Consider the following 24,549-nt stretch of genomic DNA (forward strand, 5'->3'; position numbering starts at 1 on the left):
AAAAAAAAAAAAAAAAAAAAAAAAAAAAAAAAAAAAAAAAAAAAAAAAAAAAAAAAGTCTTGGATTCCTTTTTGAAGGGTTCCACCATTATTGCTCAATCTAAATGAAAGCATTGAGTGCGTAGTTTAATAAACAAATAATGTCGCCTTACGTTAAGGTTAACCTTGTTTAAACATTAGATCTTATTTGTTACGTCTAAACGTTCATTATAAACATAAACAATAATTAAATACCGAACATATTGTGATAATTGAAACAATGTTTAACATAATATAAAGCGGTAGGCAGCGGCTTGGCTCTGCCACTGGCATTGCTGAAGTCCATGGGCGACGGTAACCACTCACCATCAGGTGGGCCGTATGCTCGTCTGCCTACAAAGGCAATAAAAAAATTATAAAAATTTAACTCAATTTGTCTCCTTAGATATTGTCCGGCAACGCTCGGCGCCATTTTCATTAGGGATACGACCTCGTCTATTCGTACTTTATTGAAATATATCCCTACTTCTTAATATGCCTATCTTTAGTATGCGAACATCAGACAAAACAATACACATGTGCCATTTATGTTTATTTCTAACTCTTCACTTCTTCATTTCAAACTCTTAATGGTCTTCTTAGCTACAAACCACAAATTTGCAAGGATCGATCAAATAGAGAAAGATAGAAAGTGGCTCTAAATATCATTCATATTAGTATGGAAAAGACAAAGAAAAAGCCACTACGTAACGTTTGTTTGTCAACTGATTGTCAACTGTTTGTCAACTGATTTTAATTTTCTTTCAAGTGTAGGTACGAGTGTATCAAATTTTATTGTGGAAAAATATTTCCCTGGAAATATCAATAGAGCAATACAGAAAATTTAATATCTGAAACAAATCTAAGCCGTGGGGTCTCAGTGATTATGGTCGAATTTTGATAATCGGGCGAGAAAACCTGTTAGGTATTAATTATTATTAGCCGTATTTTCACTTCATACTTAGTATAATGTAATATCGTTCAAATAAAAAATAAAAAAAACCGAATCGAACAGATCATAAATATCGAAGGCTAATAAAATATGGCATTAGTTATAAAACCAGACGAGACGATCCAGTAACGGTTAAATTTCCATAAATATTCGAGTCGACCTACGCGCCAATACACCAAACCCGTATGACTTTTGTTCCGTTGCTTTTATTTTTTGATTGATAAAAGAATCACCTCTGAACAGGTATTCATTGATGTACGTTACGTAACGCGTCCGATCAGGTAGCTATCGAGAAGTCGGCGAACCGCTTTCCGAACCAGTAATCTGGTTAATAAACAACTTCAAGATGTTGTTTAGCAACAGTTACCGCACTGGTTAATTAAACGTCCTCTCAAGGGATCTCACGTCTGGTGAGAAAGAAAACAATAGTCCCGTCTTAAAGTAGCACCGATTTTTTCAATTCAATTCGGACACAGTTTGCGTTATAGAAACAGTTGTTACACTAGTCATGATCGAATTAATATAATAATTTTTTCTTACACTATTTTTAATTCAAATTTATTTAATTTTTTTTTAGTTGCATTTTCTATAAAAGCATATTTTGTTAGTTTTTTAAAACTATTATTTATTTTTAATTGAATTTCAATTTTTTCAATTTTTTTTAAATATTGTATTGTTATCGGTCCTTAATAAGTATACCAAACTTCGAGTTAATCCGACGTTTTGAAGGGGGTCAAAATCATGTTCAAAGATTCCGTTACATACTAACATACATACGTCTGAAGCTAATAAAAGCGTATTAAAATTGGCAGCTGCTTCTTCTTCTTCGTCAATCTAAAACATATACGCCCTTCCCGATCGCGCATATTGCCCGAGCGACGAGAAATGGCAACGTGCGTTCTCAGAATGGTCAACACGAGATGTTAAAGATAGCCATCGGACCGGTTCTTGCACGCTGATACGTATTAGCGAGTCGACTCCCTTGTTGACAACGTGCGTTTGTTTAGCTTCACCATAATTTAAGGAAACAAATATCTGAAGTAGCTCGACTTGTACGGATAATCACCGACGATTTGCCAAATGAACAGTAACGATACGTTTGCCTTGTACACAATAAAATTAGCTCTATTCGTTTCTAGATTAGCACTGCTTTGTTTATAATATATATATTAATACGTGAAGCAAAAACTTTGTACCTCTTTTTACGAAAATTGCGCGGACGAAGAACGATGTTTCCCACACTTATTATAAAGAATATAGAGGAGTGCAGAAGGTTAATATTTTTTTTAAATAACGCATAAGAAATACATAAAATTAATCAATAAAAACAACATTACACACACCACCATGTATTTCACATACAAACACGCATGCATACTATTTGTTAACTGTCAAACGTTTCTTATTGCTTATAGTCGGTGGTCAAATTGAGAATAGATTAAATATGTATTGTTTGTCTTTATTAATATTTGTCTAAAGTGCAGTCTTGGCGAAGTCTGTGATTATAGAAGTATAATAAATAGTTTTTGACAATAGAATCATATCAGTGTACAAAGTTATAATTTAAATTAATTAAAGTCGAATTTCGACTACCGGGGGACCACTAGTAAACTTAAATCAATGAAAATATATGTTCAAATAAAAGAATTGCCTAATAAATATCAGAACGCTATTTAATTTTCTCGGTTTACTTACATTTACGAGTCGCTGTAGAGTGGCGACGTAGGAGTTTTCACTGTGTATAATAGCAGCGACGACGTGCCGACGACGCAGTTGCACGGGCGTCAGCGAGTCCGGCGGAGGGCCCAGAGACGGCGGCGGAACTCTCCCTCCTCGAACCTCACCGCCGCACGAGAACAAATCCTCCTCCAGCTGAAAGCAAAAAAAAACTATTACCTATTTACCCTTCTTTCTAAACAAATCTACTAGCGTCCCTAATTAGTTAAACAAACGGAAATATACAGTGTTAGTTTTTGGAATTATGAGTTGAAGGACATGCGGCGGCGCACAACGAATGTAAATTCGCTGGTACCGACCGACACTCGGTCACTACCGTCGCGTCACTACCGTCGCGTCACTACCGATTTGGATTCAGCAACACGCAAACGTCAAGAGTATCATCACTCAGAATTCAAAGACTTACGTTATAGTGCGTCAATGTATATTCGGCTTTATCATGGAGTATTCTCATGCAAAACGGACAAAACATCTCTGAGAAAAAATCGAGTGAATTAAACAAACTTTTGACATTTACGTGCAGCACGTTATTCACGTAGTCTCACTAAAAATAAACTGAAGTAAGAAAATTACAATCGTATACATGAAGCCGGTATGGTAGCACACAGGATACCAATCTGACATCATTATATCACATGTTAAAATAGATTATTTGTTTAGCGTGTTGAGACCTCCGAGGCGACGCGACAGACACGAATACGCGATCGACTCGTTACTGCGGTTCGACGTTCAATGACTGCTCAATGGCCGGATCATGATTCATCTAAAATACTAAATGTGATTCACATGGTTTATACAATATTAATTGTTATTCCTATGTCGTATTCTGTATTACGTAAAAGGATAACGGAATGAATATAGGGGTTTTGTTTAAATATCCTTATTTATTGTTGTGTTATTCTGATGGATACTTGTAAGACTTGTAAGTCGTCGTGGCCTAAAGGATAAGACGTACGGTACATTCCTATCTCAAGATGCAACGGCCTCCAAATCCCGCCGGCAGGTATCAATTTTTCGAATGAAATACGTACTTAACAAATGTTCACGATTTACTTCCACGGTGAAGGAATAACATCGTATACCTAATAAAAATCAAACCCGTAAAATTATAATTTGCGTAATTACTGGTTGTAGGACCTCTTATGAGTCCGCACGGGTAGGTACCACCACCCCACCTATTTCTGCCGTGAAGCAGTAATGCGTTTCGGTTTGAAGGGTGGGGTAGCTGTTGTAACTATACTGAGGCGCATTTACGTTGTAGGCTCCAGTGACCACTTAACAGCAGGTGGGCTGTGAGCTCGTCCACCCATCTAAGCAATAAAAAAGAAAAGATATTATTTAACAATTAACCTCGGGTAATTTGGGCATCTTGTCGGTTTCGTGGGAGTGCATGTCGTACTGGTGCGTGGATCCCCTGCGTACGCTGAACCAGCGCGCCAGCCTCCCCCCGCCCTCGTCGTCGGGAGGGGGCGCGGGCGGGGTGATGCCTCCGCTTCGCCATCGTTCGCACAGCTCCCGCGCACGGCTGAGGGTGTTGCGCAGCTGTCCGGTACTTCTAAACAATAAGTCACGGCTTCAGCAATTCCGTTAAGACTTGCTTAGTTTCAATATGAAACTAATGGGATAGCTTTACAATAAATATTAAAGTAATGATGGTGATTTATGTTCACGTTGAATAAACTTATTCATTATTCTTGTTATAACGAAGTAAATAAATTTTTAATATTCTTAAATCCATTAAAGGCGTAGTTACTACAAACAAGTCATTACAAGTAGTTGTTATTGTAGTAAAAACGTGAAAAACAATACCTCCCAAGAGCATAGTCGGAGTTGCACGTAGGGCTTTTACTTATAACCTAATTAAATACTTCAAAATATAAGACTACCTTCCAACATTTATAATAGGTATTCACGTTTTTTTGCGATTAAACCAGGTCACGCCCCGCCTGACATTAAATGAAGTAGTCACAGGTACAACACAACGTAAATGCCGTCATTCACTTTGAAACATGAGGTTTTAAGTTTGAATTTTTTAGTAAAGCTTTTATAGACTTGTACCTTTTTTCCTACCTAAGCTGATAGCCTTGAGAGGCTATTTCAGCGTAACCTTAACTAGTAGGTGAGCTCACGGGGCTCAAACCTGACGACGTTGCTAACGCGAACCCTAGCAAGAGCCGTGCTTCGCAAAATCTACCAACAGATTGGAAACGCGACCCACTGAGAAGATCCAGCGAGAAACTCAGTTGGCTGTCTGTGTCTGTGAGTTAATTTACTCGTCGAGCTCTACGTCGCAAGTGTCGGGATCGACGAGAACGATGATCGGTGCTTGAGGTACCTAAAAGCACCGTTAGTGGATCGGGATGATCCGAAATGACGTGCTTGTACCTTTAAATCAGAAGGCATTACTGTTTTGCGACAGAAATAGGCAGAGTTGTGGCAGTACCTAAGCAAACTTTTAAAGACACCCTTCCAGTTTAATTACAAATACGTATTCGTGGAGTGACCGTGCTTAATCCTATAGAGGCGATTAATATTTTCAGAAATAAAATACAATTGAAAGCTATTTAGCACAAAACAAGTGCCAACATACTTAGAAACGTTAAGTCACGTTAATACACGTGGCTGTAATATTCGTCATCAGCTTCTCAAGAGCGCGAATGTGTTTAATTAAAAATCATGCTATCGAGATGGTTGAATGTTTAGCAACCATAACGTGAAACGAACCGTGAAGTTTAACATAAGGATCTCTCGTCAATGAGCCATTGCAAATAAAGATTTCACTTTAGTAATTAATAAAACATTTACCAGTCAAATTAACTATCCGTTGTATATCTTTACTATTTATTTTATCGTATCATAAGAAACTGCAACTTGTTATATAAGAAACTTTTACTTTTATATATCCTTTTTTTTGAACCAAGCTCTATGTTCACTGAGCGTTGAAGGTTGGTGATGGAATTTTGTGTACTTAATGATTGTAGCTGTGTCGTCTTCTAATTATTGTAATTAAACCTATTTTTATGGTCATGTCTCGCACTTTTTATTGTCGTTATATTACTTCCGATGCCTCTAATTTCTTTATAGTTTTTGTGGTCACGGACAACTTACGTGTTTTGATACTAATTCGTTGACATTTATTTAAATCTATTCTCATTATTATATCGTTTCAACTAGAATGTAATTGATACCGAAATGATAGTGGTAAATATCTATTTCGCTGTGGTTTTGTAGTAAACAGTTAAAACTAACTATTGAACAAGAAACCACAATAGAACAATTATGTTGACAAAGTGCTCTCAAGTGTCTGTCTGAAGGTTGCCAGCGGGTAGGTACGAATAAAAAAACAATGTTTAATGTATGAGTTGGTATAGACAACGAATACATTAGATCGCATTTGGTAATGTGATGAAAGATAATAAATATTGTCACTGCGGTTGCCTCACTCTGAAAGCAATCTACGTAATGCAATTTTATGATGTGGTGTCGGCTACGGTACTTAGATCGAATTTAGTTTATGTAAACGCGGTCTAGTTCTTTGTATTCCTTTGTTTTGTTTCTACGAAGTGGCGCAAACATTCCAAGTACAAAATTGTCCAAGGTTGTTTTTTTTTTCATTGTAAAAACAATGCGAATTACATTCGTACACGGAGCCTTAGTGAACAAGACGGGTCTCTTATTTCCGTTGTTGAAAAATATTAATAAAGTCTAGGAGATACATCGCAATTAGAAACGAATTCAGCCCGCTGAGTTTCCCGCCGGATGGGAGAGGCCCTTATTGGGCTGCGATGCCGATCCGGTGGTAGATTTTGCGAATCACTGTTCCTGCTAGGGCTGACGTCCACGCGAAGCTGGTATAGTCCCTTCCTTAGGATACGAATTAGCAAAAAAACAATTCATAGCATCGATAAAATGTCCGCTGAGTTCTTCGAGAGATGTCATACTTGATATTAAGAAGGTTGAGATATAATAACACTATGAAGTTAAGTAACTAAAAGCATTTTTTTAAAATAGTACCACTGTTGTTTCTAGTACGGAACGTGACTGTTTGACTGTCATGTTACAGTGAACAGTATTGAAACAAATTTAAATCGATGTTCTCATGATCGTCGAGGTAACGACTAGAGCTCTGCTTTGATCTCCGGGTCAAGTGATGCTTGCTTGACTTTTCTGGCCACGACTCGACGATTACTATTAGCGATTAGCCAATTAGGTATTACCTTATGTTACACAGAGCCGCGAGACCCTTTGTTCGGTTAACAGGCGTATTCATTTGACTTGTTAGATAAGAAAATTACCGACAGTAACTTTACAACGATTACGTCACAAATTTTGTAACGATACGACGAAGACGAAGCGTAGGTAGGTCTTCCCAGATTTATATGCATGTTCATCTGTGGGCGGTATGCTTAGTGCGAATTTTTTGCCGTTCTCGATAGCGTAAAATTTAGTTCATATTTGTATGGAATGGGATAGTTTGCGTACGTTTGCCGCTAGGGTCGCTATTTCAACTGCATACAAAATTGGGTTAGCTTTTATGTTATCGAGAACGTTCAGAAACTCGCACTAAGCACACGGAACGTGGAACGGTATGTTTTTATCGTAGAAGCCTCATATGTAAAGTGAAATAAAATCTATATGAGAAACGCTAATGGTATCAGCGTTGAACTTAATTGAACAGACAAAACAGAGCCTAATGTAGTATACCATAGCGTTGAACTTAATTGAACAGACAAAACAGAGCCTAATGTAGTATAGCATAAAGAAAATTTCGAAACAGCTATTTCGAATTCCTTTTAAATAAATATCTTCAAGTTCATAGTCAATAATTCCGATTAATCTTAATTAGATCTCCAAGCTTTACATACGTGCTCCATAAAATTCAACAAACAAAACCGTTCGTTGAAAGAGCGCATGAACGCAATTCATAAGATAGAGACGTCGCACTGTCTGCTGCATTAATTCCGTTATCTACTGTGATGACCCGACAGTGTCATTATATAAGTCATATCTGTTCTGGTGAATTTTGCTTTAGATATAGAATTTTATTGCTTTAGACGTACCCAGCGAGTATTGTGTGGTTTTCGGAGCCCAAACACACACATACTGTGTGATTTCCGTCACGCACGTTGAAGCTTGGCCGAAGTTTACAATGTCATTATATGTGTCCTGTCTGTTCTGGTGAATTTTGCTTTAGATATAGAATTTTATTGCTTTAGATGTACCCAGCGAGTATTGTGTGGTTTTTGGAGCCCAGACATATTGGACATGATGGAGGTCTACCCTATCATTAATTACGCATATTAATATTATTTTATTAAACGTTTGGATTTCTTCATCGTGGAAGTAATTTTGGTGCTCTTAGAGGAATATTCATTTAGAAAGAAAGGTATCTCTCAAGGAATTAAAAAAAAATTTTTTCGGCGTGGTTGCAATACTGGACTTGTGTACAACGGACATCACACGCATTATGCAAAGACGCTAAAAAACTCGTTTACCTAATTATTTTTATCTTTATTGGAGAAATAAAGCCATTTTCGTGAAAGTAGAAATTTTAATTTTATATTATTGTTGACACTTATTATTAAAGCAATTGTGTGTTGTTAATAACACTTTGCATTTACCTTCTACGAATAAAAACCATTTAAATTCGTTTTCCCCTTGTTCCAGAATACGGTTAACAAGTGTCTGACTTCAATGACAAAACAATCACCATTAATTATTTCAAATTACGTTAAATTGCTAAGATATCAGTTTTTTTTTATCTCGAATAAATGTTAATTGAAATCACGAGATTGTCGTCAGTCTGATGTTTGATTACATACCATAAAGTGAATTTTGATTCATTCACTGAATTCAGTGGTTTTTCGTTGAACCTATTAATATTAAAGAATGTATGGGTAGATTGACTAATGTTTAGTTAATTGGGATAAATGCGAAGTCGTGTTTATTCGTATTGGTCTTGTAAGGATGCAAGAATATAACCCTATATATAATCAAGGAGGGAGTGCCACCGTCTAGCTTGGGACACAGGCAGAATAAAATAGCTAAACAATTTGCGGTGACGTCTTAAGAGCCCGTATGGATAGACTAGCAGCGGCAGTGTTATACTTTCCGGTTTGAAGGGTGGTCCAACCATAAAACTGAGCTGAGACTTCAACCTGTAAAAGTCAATGTGACTGGTGCGAGGAAAATAATGATGCAACGAAAATAGACAATGACCAATACATAACACATCAAAGAATGTTTGGAAATCTTTAAAGAAACATTAGCGTATTATTTTTATGAATGTACGTAAAATGTATTTCAAATTTTTACTGTGAAATGTTATCAGCCTTCATTACTCAATGTTGTATCTATCGCTGGAGCGCGCATTCAACTTGTTAGCGCAGACCTTGGCATAATTTTTACTCGTAGTAATGTCGTATCATCTGTAATTATGAATGTTAAAGGTTGAATGTAAAAGTACCTTATACGCAAATGAATAAAGATACATTTATATTAACGATAGATGAGGCAAAAAAAACATACAGTTTTATTTGTTGTTTCAAGATAATTCCAGAGTAAATTTCAGCAATGCAGAATGATTAAAATTAAATTGAGATAATTATTATATTATCATTAATTATTATATGCCCGCAGTATCTAATAACTAATAATCATCGATCAAATTCATAAGTTCGATTAAATTTAGTCATTTTAGAATGAATGTTCTTAGGGAAAATTTAGATTTATACGTATTTAGTGAATTGGGCTTCTAATTGTACATTTTACAAGGGCACATATTATGTAATGGCACGGACTGGTACCCCTCTTGCGTGTTTAATGTTTATATCCTGAGGCGAAATAAGTTTAACCTTGGAACATGAGCAGAATCAGGCAGGCGTGTCTACATGCGTTTATTTTGAAGAATACAGTGGTCTTATTCCAATACGATTAAGGCTTTAACCTCACGCTTCAAGGTGGGCGAATCATTTCGTGATCTACGGCAATACAAAAATATATTTGACTTGAAACATTGAAATAACCGTCCGGAATGTGTCACCGTTCAAGAAAATAGTTAATTCTAAGTGTTAACATATACATTGTAACGGTATTAATGTAAGGTCAAGCAAGACACTGACACAACGAGCTGCAAGTTGAAAAGTATAACATTCAATTCAGTTCTTGAAGAAACAATGAACTAGTTTTCGCTTGTGACCTACCTGCATACAAAATGCTGAGAGCCATATAATTTAACTATGATGAAAAGAAACGTCTTAAGCATAAAGCACTGTCGGTTTTTGAATAAAAGAAACTTTCGTGTTCTAATTTCGGATTTATTTTCCGATGAATCGAAATCTTTGAAGTTTCCGTGGTATTATTTTAGGTCAAATAATAATACAAAAAAATTACGTATGATACGAGAATGAAAAAACTATCACAGTATCATGTTGTTTTTTTTATTTTTTATTGCTTAGATGGATGGACGAGCTCATAGCCCACCTGATGTTAAGTGGTTACTGGAGCTCATAGACATCTACAACGTAAACGCGCCACCCACCTTGAGATATAAGTTCTGAGGTCTCAGTATAGTTACAACGGCTACCCCACCCTTCGAACCGAAACGCATTACTGCTTCACGGCGGAAATAGGCGGAGCGGTGGTACCTACCCTATGTCTACTACTATTTTCGTTAAATAAATTTGTGAGTCAATTAAATGGGTAGCCGAATTATCGATACACGCAATAAGCAATAACGATTGTGATTTTGTTGTTGTGTCCTTTTTAATTTAATTGTAAATTGAACTAAATTTATACTTAATTTTGGAAAAGTCGCTTCCTCATACACCGACTACACTGTAGGTACTCGTATCTTATAGCCGTTAGTCATTTAGTCAGAAAATTAGTTAAATCATGGTTGCGGTTGGGAGCAACGCGTAATTTGACGTTCGATTTAAAATACAAAGCAAGAACTTGGCTATGCACATAAAATGATTCATATGCCATGTCTCGGTAATAAACTACCAGTTCACTGTAAGGGAATTTTATTAGTTGAAACTCAATCAGTTTTCCCTTTTCTTTGCCCATCGAAGCCTGTGAAACACTAATGAACTCTCAATACGGACTTATTAGGTATGATTATGGCAATTACGAAAACAATAGACGTCGTGTTTGAAAGCGTGAACGATCGTTTTGTCGGAGGCAGTGCCCTCTAGTAGCCTGTTGGGTTTGAAACACAGGAAATTTGTGTTAATTGGCCTCGCGGCGCTCGCTAATTGTCCGTCGCGAGCGGACCACACCGAGCAGACGACACAGGAAGTCGCATGCGCCAACTGTCAACAATTCACTTCGTACATACTTGCTACATGATCACGAACGCCCCGAGTTGTTGTATATTCACAAAATTTCGGTCAAGTTAATAAAGTTATCGAGTGACTCACTAACGAAGAATTAAAATGTGTCTGCGGATGAGTTTCAAAGTAAAAGTTTTATTATCTGTTGTTTGTAGTATTATTTTCAAAGATTACGTCACAAGCAAAAAGCAATTTCATTTTTGACGTTACGAAATATACCTAACTATCTCAAATAATGTGAAAACAATACAAAACAGACATAAGTAGGAATAATAAAAGCTTCATATTACATTTGACCCTCGTAAAACCGAGTATCGCTTCTAATTCCAGGGAGCGTGATCAATCATAGTTGGCTGAGACATTGGTGGCTTCCTGTGCGTCTTGGACGTTAAAACCACTTAAAATCGTAATAAAGAAGTAGTAAAATTCAATTTTATTGGTTTTAAATGAATTATTTTAGTACGTATTTGAAGTTCTACTAAAAAAAAAACTACTATCTTTATTCATCCCGTATGCCCGTAATGAAAATGGACCTTTAAATAATTTTACCGTGTTTTTATTGGAGGTAAAAGTGAATTACAAAAATTTTATTCTCTTTCTTGAACAAAGCCAGATAATAAAATAACGGAGAATGTGCAACGCACGTTGCAAAAAAGAAAAAAAACATGAGTAATTCAAAGCGGACAACATTTTTGAAAACTTTAAATATCAACTTTTCATAGTGGGAGCAAAACGAAGATAAATCATAACCGATAAAATCCACTATAAGTTGATTTATTACCTGGAGTCCAGTGTGGAGTTGAGCCTTTGTGAGCGTCTGAGAGGTGCATTACGCACCGCGCTCACGGGCTCCTCCCAACTGCCACCCGCCGATCGATGTTCATCTGTACAAACAGAAATAGTTTTCTTATTATAGTTATCATGAAACTATGTCCATCCCAATCAGGACAATGAATAGCTATATGAATGATCCAATGTTTTTTTTAAACCAGATACAGTCACATTTGTATACATCCGTTTTGTTTTTAATACTTATTGTGTATAAAGTATAGTTTAAATTGAATTTGTAAAATTATTTCAAACAGCATTACAAGCCGTTTAAAATTTGCCATCTTAACACAAAGGAAATTTATCTCATTTTATTATAGAAATGACTGAAAACCTCAAGGTAATCGGGACAATAATGAAAACTAATAATAATTAAATACAATAAAACCGTTATATTTATTAAAATCTTGACAGTGATAAGTTTTAATTCATACATATTATTATATATGTATGTATAATGGAAACTTCCATAAAGATTTACGGTACATACATACATGTGAAACTTTTAGGTAATTAATAATAAATCATAAATAACTAACATTTGTTTTGTAGAAGTGACCTTTTTCAACCAGCACATGATAAGAAAATTAAAAAATTTCTACATAGCGTACTCACACACTTAAAGCATTTGTTATTCGAGTATATTTAAAAAAAATATTTATAGAAGAAAATGCTTACAAATGTTTGAGGCGTGAAAGTTGTAGCATCTATAGATTTGAATCCAAGCACTGTTTTGGAACCAAAGCATGTTAGGAATATAGATAATGTAAGAATAAAGAAACAATAAGAATGTGGACAAAGACTGGAATGGAATTCTTCTGAAAATCTGAGAGAGCGTGCTAAAACAATGAATGGAGATTTGGCACGAAACTAAAATGAACTAGTTCATGAAACTCTTTAATAATAATAGTATTTTACTTGTGTGCTTTCGCCATATTTATGTCTTTGTTAATTTCTGCTAAATGTTAAGGGAGATTTAAAAAAATATATTGGAATTTGTGTTTGGTTATGTCTACTTAATAGCACTCTAACAGTAGGCGGTGATGGAATGAAAATGATGGGCGGGAAGTGTAGCCAAAATAGTCACATTCATCAGGAATCGTTATGTAACAAGGTAGAGTTTCATATTTTCATTGCCCAGAGTTAATACGTCAGTTATGTGCTACGCGAAGAAAATAAAACCCAAAATCATCAACAAAATCAACTGCACCACAAAGGTATATATAGAACTCTAAGTAGAATCATGATATACTGGAAAACCACACGGAGAAAGAAGATGAATGACTATATGATGGATAACGCACAACATAAGACGGTGGATCAGGAAGAATTAAACTGTACTATCTAATTCTTTATTTTATTATTTTACTAGCCGCCCGCTCCGGCTCCGCTCGGGTCTTTAACAAAAATTTCAACGATATTTGACGTTGTTTTATTTTTTTAAATAAAGGAACACTTATTGCGGCATAACTACAATAGTTAGACATATGCTGTCGCGACACTTTTTGTAATTAACAATGTGTTCTACAAAGTCGTAGTGCATTATTTTATTTTATCATCAATAGGTTTCGCAGGGCACGTGATGTAAATAATAATTAAGGTAATTCTTTTACACCTTGGGTCACATTATTGGAGATTTGGTAAATATCCCTAATTTTTTTCAAAAATGATTATAGCCTATGTCACTCGGGAATAGTGTAGCTTCTAAACAGTGAAGGAATTTTTCAAATCGATTCAGTAGTTTCGGGGCTTATTCAATACAAACAAACAAATCTTTCCTCTCTATAATATTAGTATAGAAGTATAGATGTGGCATCATCTTTATTTATTTATCTTATGACAAAAACTCTGGTACTCTTTTAAATTATTTTATTACATTTTTGTATGTGTATTACAGTCACAGCACTACTTTAAAAACACTTAAATTAATAAAAATGAAATCGCATTTTATTTTGCGAGAGCATCTTGAGAAATATTTGCGTTCGGGTCACCCTGACCGGTAAAGGTACAAAAACAAACAGGTAAAGTGGAGAAAAAGTGTTCGTTTGAAAAAAAAAAAAACAAAGAGCAACCAAACGAATGAGGTTTCATTGCTTACGTTATGCTATTGCCATTTTATAAAATACGTTAATCGAATTTGAGACCTTGAAAACATTAACGTGGGTGTGGAAGACTAGTTTTGGATGTCACTTGTTACTTAGCGTGATCCATTTGTTATCGAGGTTCCATTTAAAACGCGACAATTAAAATATAGTAAGTCACATTACGATAATAACTACCAACGCATAAAAAGGTTTATTTAACAGACATTAACAAATTTATAGTTATTAATTTTGTGTCAGTAAATCAGGTAATTCGTTGTTAATCAAATTCTGGTATTTGTAATACTAATACCTACATAAAAATTTATTGTGTTAACAAATATGTATATGTATCCATCTATATTGTAGCCGTATAATTCATATTCCATTGGTAAAACGTTTGCGAATTTTTGGGCACACGAAAATGAAAAAAACGATGCAATTTATATTTCTACTTTTCAAGGCGATGTGGATCACTTCATAAACACCCAAATATATGGTACTACAATCTACTATATCATTGTAGGATTTCATTTTACAGACCACTTGTTGGTTAATGGTTCACGTCGCTCATGGACAGCGACAATGCCACAGATCTATGGACAAGGCCCAAGGCACCGCTAAGTCTAAGCTTGCCGCTGATTATTATTTTCTCGTTTGTAAAAAGACCTGTTATAAAGCCAATTTAAATAGGTCAAAATCTCAATTGTGCCGTATTTCGAAGAAGCTTTAAAATGAAACGCGTGATAGATTCGTAGCAAAAATAGGAAGAGCAGTGGTTACTACTCGTGCGGTTTTTGTACGCCCTACCATCAGTAAATGTGATCACAGTGTATTGGTAGGTATAATATTCGGAAAATACCCTACCCATTTGGCCGATGAACTTCTTACTCGCCTTTTACGAAACACTATAATGCAATGAAACTTCTATGTACTTCCTGAAGCCACAACAACAACTTTTGTGGTGTTTCGTCGGCTCTAATGACACGTTTTGAAATGAGGTTTATAGATAGTACTTTACGGGTGACGCTACCTCTGATCTGATGCTACTTCATGGTGAAAGAAGATTGCCTTAATAAGGCTCGAATTAAACTATTATTAACTCTTTTTCAAACAGTTTAACGGTTGCTTTTATATATGACTGTACCTAATAATAAAATGTATGTATATTAAGTAACCTTAATGATAGCTACGATAGAAATACTCAGTCAGTGAGAAAAGTTGAAAAGTTCAATCATATAAACATTTGTGTTTCCAATGCACCACAATCAAAAGATAATAAACAATTCACACTCGCATGTGCAACTGGGTAAATTAAAGGTTAGTTAGTATTCGTACTCGAGAATGTGAGAAATCTAACATTAGTTACATAATTACTAAATGGTAATATAATTTTCTTAAATTCATAAATAAAAATTGAGATTAAATCTTTGGAAGAAATTTCTTGTAAAACGAAAATCGAACAAGTACCTACCTTCACATCTGTTTAGTTCAAAGTTAATTATTAAGACGATATAGAAACTTAGTATTAATACCAACACCCATACGCCAAAAACTATCAAGGGCAATTGTAGCGTGGGACGACGACTTCATGAATAAAATAACTATGACACAAAATGGACCCGCATTACCAATACAATTACCTACTTAATTTGTGTTTCTTTATCAATTTGTTCTTGAATTTCGTTATTTTATCACTCTTCCTGGCACGTTTCGCTTCAATGTAACGCGGTCTCGTATCCATCATGTTGTATATTTACATAACAATTTCACAGTTTTTAAGATCAAGGCCTTTAACACTTATAGTTGATTTTATTTTCTACGTAGCAGTCATTTTAGCCGCCGTTCGGGAGTTGATCTTTGAACACAACACTATGTCAAATGTTAACAACGAGTGACGTGTTACCGTGGCTATGTTTGATCACATACTAATGAAAAACTGAATGAGCGCAAATCATGTTTGTTAAGTCATTTATTATAAAACCACTTGACGACAGCGCGTTTGCAGTCAGTCAATTATGATAGTCTTAATGTCTCCGTGGTATGAGTATTATTTAATTTTATTTTCTGAATTTTCTCAGGCTCCGTCTATTTCATAATCTTCTATGATCGTGTCTGTTTTTTTCATTTCATTAATATTTTAGAGATTTGCAAAAGCATGTGGAAATTAAGACAGCGCGTTTGCAGTCAGTCAATTATGATAGTCTTAATGTCTCCGTGGTATGAGTATTATTTATAAATTTCGGAATTTTCTCAGGCTCCGTCTATTTAATAATCTTCTGTGATCGTGTCTGTTTTGTTCATTTCATTAATAATTTAGATATTTGCAAAAACACGTGGAAATTAATAACTTTCGAAATTTAAGTGGCACTTTTATTACTTTGAATTATATTATTAACTTAGGATTAATTTAGTTTTATTGCTTTATTAATGATTATGATTAAGTCATTAATTAGTTATTTCTTTAAAGAGTTTCTTTATTTTATTTTAATGTGTCATTAGTATCATATAAAATTTTATATATTCGTATTTTAAATTCTTTTTATATTTAATAAATTATGTATTTAAATTACTTTCATTCTCGGATCGAAATGATGCGTTCCATTTCCGTTCCAATCATATTCGAGACACGAGAAATGAAATGAATTTTAGGATGAAATTCGGAATTACCTTAAACTTTGACTTTCATTTAGATAACAGTGTATTGCAACGTAATTCATATTGACGTATTGATAAGTGTAGACTTTGGATAGTAGTTATAGTTTGCACTCAATCACTTAAATAACATTTAGGTATTTATAAGATGTTGTATATATTGTTCTAAGATATAGCTTAATAAGATATTGTACAATATATCGAAGGATGAAATCCTATTTTGTTTAAGCGACATTTATCTTTTTAATTAAAGGTCCGTTTTATTTGGTATTAGTATCAACAATCCGATGTTTTTAATTGAACTTCGATTAAGTTTACCTCATTCAAAAAGCTGAAGTTTTTTGTTATGAATTTTTTTAAAATTTTAAACTTTAAATGCTTTTCATGTGACGTTGCTTAAATGTCGCTTAAACCAAATAGTCTTTCACCCCTCGATATAATAGTGCAATTATCGTTGAGTTATTGTGACATCTCTTTTTCTTTGAAAACTAAACAAGAATCCTTGACTTTTTTGTTGGCAGTGTAATTTCAAAGGTTGTATGTAGATTAAAATATAATATAATCCCTCTTACTTTAGACTCGTACTAGGGCTAGTGTTAGCAAAGTTTTCAGGCTCAGCCCCGTAAGGTCGAAAGCGACATGTCCGGTGGACCCGTCAGTTTCTAACAATAGGTAGGCAAAAAAAAATACATAATAATAATGCAGAAACTTTTTTCTTCTTCTTGCCCTAATCACACTATGTGGGGTCGGCGCAATATGTCCTCTTTTTCCATTCAAGCCTATCTATCATACGTCATCTCTACACTCACATACTACCCTTGTACATCCTGTATTATATACAGTTCATTCAAGTCTTTTTAGGACGCCCCCTCCTCGCATTAAAATGCGAAAATATCTAACTGTGATTCATTTCAATTTGTATATATATAGCGTTTTTTAAGTGCAAAATAAATAAATATTACGATTATAAACCTTCGCGGGTAGTTACTTTTTTTTAGGGAATGAAGGATTACTTGTGGCCCGGAGGCCTTTCCAGTTTCACCAGGGCAGGTCGGCGAGCAAAGGCTCAGCCAGAACGAGATGGGATTTGCTAACAGCTACCCGAGCGCCTCCAAAGGAGACCTACTCCAAAGCAACTGCTTGGCGCGTGAACCTACTATCGGAAATCCCCATTCGCTGAGAAAATCCGGCGAGAAACTCAGCGCGGGTAGTTTTACAATTGCGTAATTCTATGCGAAACATCGTGCCACATGGCGTCGCATCGCGAGAGCATCGGTATCGCAGGATCCGACTGATGCATGACCACGACCACTCTGTCAAGAGTGTACGAATAGGAAGAAGAATTCTATGCGAACCAGCAATGCAATCCTGTTTGAAGAGTGGGATAGCAGTTATACTATATAATTGAAATTTACTCTTCATGGCCTTGAGACGGCAGGTGACGGAACTTAGGCAGTGATGGGCTCCGATAACCACTACACATGGGCTACATATGGCGGGCTGAGAGCTCGTTCTAACTAGTCACGCTTAAAAAAAGAAATATGTACACCCATGAAATTCTAATAGCTTATGTACCTACCAAGCCAAACTTATTACTCGCTTAGAGACCAGGCATTATTATTTACTTTACTGGTACAGATAACCTCATTAGATGAAACACTGACCTGTTATAGGTAAATAATGAAATAGCAGGTCCGTAACGAGATTCGATTTATGTTCGGGCTGTATCGAGAGATCTCAGTATTGCATTAGGTCGAGATCTGAGAAGCCGACCGGCGCGCCCCGTCACTTCGGGGCTCGGGCTTATTGTTTGGACCGTTCAGATATTTATGATTCATACGGGCTGCGCGAGTTTTCAGATAGCTATAGAGCAAATAGGGCGTTACACGTGAACAATCGCGACAAGCCATTGTGAGCTTGACACAGTTCCGCAACATGTGCGTCCGTGAAAATCCCGCATAACTGATTGGCATGTAAAAACTACCTTCACTGAAGTCAATAACACCAAAAATTATACGGAATCATTATGGTTGCTTCATAAAATAATACTCAAAAACACGAATGAATAATTTCTATACTTTAAATTCACTATGTATTCAGGAACATACCATTAAAATTCGTTTATAATAATATTCGTTTTTTTTTTCGCGTGACTGGCTGTTATGACTTTCTTCCGATCAGACTCGGTGTTTTTAGGCATTCCAAGCACCGGTCACAATTCTCATTGAATCCAACGAATGCTACGATGGATTCGACGTGGACACACAACCCACTCTGTGTCTATCGATTCCGACCCGGTGGTAGATTCAGTGAAACAGTGCCCTTGGTAGGGCTAGCATTAGAAAATTCTCTCAGGTTGACCCCGTAATCTTGCCTACGAATCCGGGTCTAGTTGAATAGCCTTTTAGGCTACCAACGATTACAGGTAGGAAAAAACGTGACTTATGTTTTTTATTTGCCCAGAAGGGTCGATATGGGGTTTTTGATGAAATTCGTCGCCCGATATATTGAAGACTCACTTCATTTGCATTGGTATAAAAACTATCATTCAGACCGGAACACATGATTGCTTCGCATCGAATTAATTAGTACTGTGCGGCATCAATTCGTGTGCTCACATGTAGATCACGGTATACACTTTAAAAAAAAATGTTGAGGAAATATCTTGATTGAACAATTGGCTCATCGAATTTGTCGGTTCACCAAACAGATAAGGGCAATAGGTGGATAGAAATTTGTTCAATTAAGTTTGTTCAGATGGTTAAGAACGTCACTTACAATATAGGGGCCAGGCCGTGTGTTACCACACATGTTAGGCAGCTGTTTAATATTCTAATTCTTCATTCATTCGCTCTATTGGCAGTACTAGGTTAAAATAATAAGCCTATTGTGAAAGCATTTTCGTCTTAGATACGGTTCAATATTTTGTGATAATGGTATATACATATAAATTTTAATACGAATTTAGATGGTGTGATCCACAATACAAATCTTTACAAACTGCCTTATACTCAAAATTTAACTGCATGCGTTGATGAACTCATGCTCCACCTGGGGTTAAGTCGTTACCAGATAACAATGACATTCCAACGAGAATGCCGCCACACATCGCAGATATAAGGTCGAAATCTGAATTGTATTTAATGACGCCTGTCCCACTCTTCAAACCAGATAGCATGGCTGCTACGCGGCAGAAATGGGCAAGATGGTGGTAGCCATCCGTGTGGGCTCACAATAAGTTTTCACAGATTTCAATGACCAATTTCAATAACGGTAGTCAGCGTTTTGGCTCTGTCCCTAGCATTGCTGACCTCCATGGGCGACGGTAACCACTCACCATCAGCTGGGCCGTATGTTCCTCTGCCTGTACGGGCAATAAAAAAAAAACAACCTAGTGTTTATTTTGCTTATTATCATTGTTTCCATTTACCTATTTGTTTGAGCGGTTCTTCTGACACTGGACACAGTTTGACTTTATTGACGACGATTACCAATGTGAACTGCATCGTTTCACAGCACCGTAGTAGCACTCACAAACACATTCCGATTCATTCACATAACTGCACAACATTAACTTATACATCGTCCGTTACGTCTAACACACGTCAGAGTCAATTAAACACTAAAATATTCTGTTTAACATAGCTGTTGGTCATATGAATTGCATTTACAGTCATATATGTAGAGGAATTAATAAGAGCGGCCGTCTGCGTCACTTGTCCCATTATTATTAGCCCTACAAACAAAGTTAATTGTAAATGCGCGCGGCTCCCGCATCAATTGGGAGCGACAGCGCAACGGGAGAACTTTAAAACGACGGAAATAGAATGGAATCGTTATTTCTAGAAATGGCGAGTACAATGGTGTTAGGCGAATCGATTGATCGGTGTATTGTGCGCGAAAGCAGAATAAGATTATCACGGCGCTGACTCAAACATGCACAACAACGAAATAAACATATCGTGCGCTCCAAAAATACACTAAAACGCATTTCAGAGATGATTCTGCGGCCATCTGCCGGCCTAGTGATATATTATTATGCATAATAATCCTCTTAGTAAATAAATGAATAGCGTCTCGTAAAAAAGAACATTACAATACACTTCATGGCTTACTCACTATTCAAGAACTGTTTCCACGATTCCTTTAGTGGTTGCCTAAAATGATAGCATAACATATTAATATATTACATTATGTTTTATTGGTGTTGTAATGAATACTCTCACTGTTCAAGTTACGTACTGTAATTACTCAATATTCTTCAAGAGATGACGTAGAAATACCATGTGAGACGAGAGGTAAGAATGTATTCAATATCCAAATTTGGGAGAATCACTCATGATTTAATTGCTTCATGTAATAAAATAATTGCAATTAAGCGTAAATGGGTATAAAACAATGTAATCTATCAGCTTTACGTATGAATGCTGTAGAGTATATGACGTAATACTCGTAATAGTACTGATTATTTCATTTGGTATAAATTGAATTTATGTTGCTAGTTAAAGCTAGTTAAGTATTTTAAGTATACACGTTAATAATTTAATCACCCATTTTGCCTAATTGCCTATATTGTGCTCATTCAAAGCGCAGGCGGGACAGGCAATCGCTTTTCTTGGCCTTGGCCTCTTTAGGAAACATGTACATATTGTATATCTTATTTAGTATTGGCATGTAGCATTTTATGTTTTTGTTAACCAGGTCGATTACTGTTATAATAAAATAGAATTCTAGAGGGTTAATGAGATACCTTTCATGAGTTAATTGCTAATTCCTCTGTTCTAAGAGTCGGCATCATATTTTCCATTGAAGTTACTAAAGTTTCTGTGATAAAAATGGTGATCGATATATTTACTTACATTTGATGAGAACCACGGAGTCGTGGGGCTCGCACTGGACCTGGGTGGCGTTCATGGCCAGCAGGCCGCCGCCGGCCGCGCCGCCACCCGCTCCGTTCGCCTCTCTGAAATAATTAATAGTTAATAGTTTTATATAAAAATGAATTGCTGTTCGATAATCTCGCTAAGACTCGAGAACGGCTGGACCGATTTGGCTAATTTTGGTCTTGAATTATTTGTAGAAGTCCAGAGAAGGTTTAAAAGATTAGATAAATATGAAAATGCTCGGAATTAAATAAAAATAACAATTTTGTTTTTCCTTTGATGTGTCCCCCGTTGACGGATTCCTTTTGTTTGTTTTAAGCTTATTTTATACAAAAGTTTAGGTCTTTTATTTATCGATTGAGGCACTACGAAGTCTGCCGGGTCAATTCATAGTTTTATTGTTACACTAGCCGTATTCGCTCGTTTCGCTGGGCATTTAAAATTAACATTATTATTTATTGTCATTATTATTAGGGAGTAAGTACAACACTCATATAAATATTAGCCTATCCATTAAGTACATGTATTTTGTACATGGATACCAAGTTTCAAGTCAATCGGATGCATGGTTCAGGAGTTATAAAGGAGCATCCGTAAAAACCACTGTGACTGTAGATTTATATAATATAGATAAACTTTTACATTTACGCGGTGCGGATTCACTAACGTTTTGACCGAGCGTAAAATTTTGAAAATTAAAAAATGTTTAATATGAATTTGTACAGTGACAATGGCTCCAATTAGGAATTTTTCAAATAATAAAGTTCAAAAAAATACAACTCAGTAGTTTTCGTATGATTCTCGAAAGGATAAATTGATGAGCAAAAAATGAGAAAATCATCGAATTTGGATCATGTAACTTAAGATAGAATTGACAAGTCAAAAGGATATTTTTTTCAAAAAATTTTGTGAACTTACGAACAGTGCAGTCGAAATTAGAGGAGATACGAATACATCAAATTTTCTTTTTTTATACCTTTTTCTTTGTTTATCGATAAGACGCCCTACTTTTTATATTGTAATAAATTTTATTACTCATTTTATCTTTATGTTTTGCAGCTTGATAATGTGTTCTCACAGAAACATGTAAGTTATGGCGGTATACAAGCAATATGGTGAGTCTGGATCCATGACCTACATAAGTGTTTGGTTTTACCATCACTTTTCTGTCAGTTGAAGCGTGAGAATTTATACCCACAATCTCTATGGTGATATGCAGTTTAAATATTTATAGCTGTAGCTTTTTTTTTATTATTGCTTAGATGGGTGGACGAGCTCACAGCCCACCTGATGTTAAGTGGTTACTGGAACCTATAGACATCTACAACGTAAATGCGCCACCCGCCTTGAGATATGTATAAGTTCTAAGGTATCAGTATAGTTACAACCGAAACGCATTACAGCTTCACGGCAGAAATAAGCAGGGTGGTGGTACCTACCCGTGCGGACTCACAAGAGGTCCAACCACCAGTAATTACTCAAATTATAATTTTGCGGGTTGGATTACACGATGTTATTCCTTCACCGTGGAAGTCAATCGTGAACATTTGTTAAGTACGTATTTCATTAGAAAAATTGGTACTCGCCTGCGTGATTCGAACATCGGTGCATCGCTAGATACGAATGCACCGGACGTCTTATCTTTTAGGCCAGGACGACTTCTAACTTTAAATTAACTTCTTTTCTATACTTAATATTATAAAGAGGAAAGATTTGTATGTTTGTTTGTTTCGAATAGGCTCCGAAACTACTGGACCGATTTGAAAAATTCTTTTTCCATTAGAAGCCGACATTGTCCCTGATGAACATAGGCTTTTTTTTTTTTTTTTGGTCAGGAGGAAATCGCCGGACTTCCGCCCTTTTCTGGGGATACTGGGCGGGGTATGTCAGAGTCGAACTGACTAAAACCTCCTGTCGCTCAACAACCAACGTCCAAACCTCGCATGAGACAGAACTCATGACAAGGCAAAGGGGGGAAAGTGAAGCGTTTAGTGCGGAGCACATCTCTCCCATCACCCTCCCCCTCGGGACGCCGGACTGGCGGTCGTCGGCGCCACGACCACCAGCCCTCTCGGTCGGCAGACTGTCCGAAGCCCGCCTAGATGGCGCCGGTTAGAGTGGGTTACCCTACGGAATACCCCGCTGGGCCAGAACCAGCGTGGGTCGAGGATAGCCGGCCTTCCATCACCCGGATGCTCTTGCGTAAAACGCGTGCAGAGCAGCTTGCACGTCGTCTTCTTAGGCCCCCCTCGCCGGTCCCCAGACCGACATGTGAGGGGGACCCGAAACACTTAGAGGGCCAGGGCTTGGGCGAAATCCGCCTCCCTGGCCCCCGCTCGACGGCGGCGGGATTTTTTATTTTAATTTTTTTTTTTTTTTCATGTGTGTTTTAATGTTTCCGAAGCGAAGCGAGGGCGGGTCGCTAGTATTGTATATATGCTCATACTAGTTCACGGCCCACCTAGTGTTAAGTTAAGGGAGGCTATAGACATCATCAAATACGCCGCCCAACTTGGAAATATTGCATAGTGGCTGGCCTATTCTTTGAACGGGAACGCATGACTGCTTTGCGGCAGATATAGGCTGGTTGGTGGTATCTATCTGTGAGGGCTTACAATAGCACCCGTAAATTCCGGATGAGGATCGCATTACTCTGATATGATACACGGAAATGGCTGCTGTCCATTCTCCGCTGAACCCCTTTCTGTCGTTTTACGACACCGGCGGGAAGACATGGGGTTGTGCTATTTTAAGCCGAACCGACACATCTTGTCCCATACTCATTAAATACAAGTGCTCTCCACGAGTAAAGCGCTTAAACTCTTAAATGGTTTCGAATATCTATGATCCTCTTCGTTTAAACAGAAATTCCTATGCCTTATCATTTTCCCGTTGTAGATGCGTACAGATAGAGGGCGGTATAACAACCGTGAGCGCTAATATGTGTTCCAATTCTAAAATGTTAATTAAATCGATGTTTCTTATGATCAACATCTATTTTATTACGCTGCCTTCTTTTTTTTTAAATACGTCTTTTCACTTTTCACTGGATACAAATAACAC

The 24,549-nt window shown here is 36.4% G+C and overlaps 1 protein-coding gene across 6 annotated transcripts in view; it reads right to left on the reverse strand.

Moving 5' to 3' along the window:
* Positions 1–24,549, reverse strand: part of LOC114252496 (rho guanine nucleotide exchange factor 10) — a 44,746-nt gene that overhangs the window by 16,425 nt on the left and 3,772 nt on the right. Inside the window, exons 2-5 of one of the 6 annotated variants that reach the window (XM_089729175.1) lie at positions 21,463–21,566; positions 11,821–11,923; positions 4,057–4,261; positions 2,665–2,841 (exon numbers count right to left, since the gene is read on the reverse strand). In XM_089729175.1, coding sequence (XP_089585301.1) covers positions 2,665–2,841; positions 4,057–4,261; positions 11,821–11,923; positions 21,463–21,517 — 540 coding nt within the window. In that variant the 5' untranslated portion in view covers positions 21,518–21,566. Of the gene's footprint in view, positions 1–2,664; positions 2,842–3,112; positions 3,249–3,279; positions 3,616–4,056; positions 4,262–11,820; positions 11,924–15,591; positions 15,874–20,033; positions 20,231–21,462; positions 21,567–24,549 lie in introns of those variants that run through there. The other 5 variants (XM_089729174.1, XM_089729173.1, XM_089729178.1 and 2 more) reach the window with 5 other exon arrangements.

Source organism: Bombyx mandarina, chromosome 08 (assembly GCF_030267445.1).
Source record: "Bombyx mandarina strain Sakado chromosome 08, ASM3026744v2".
NCBI classification, from domain to species: Eukaryota; Metazoa; Arthropoda; class Insecta; order Lepidoptera; family Bombycidae; genus Bombyx; species Bombyx mandarina.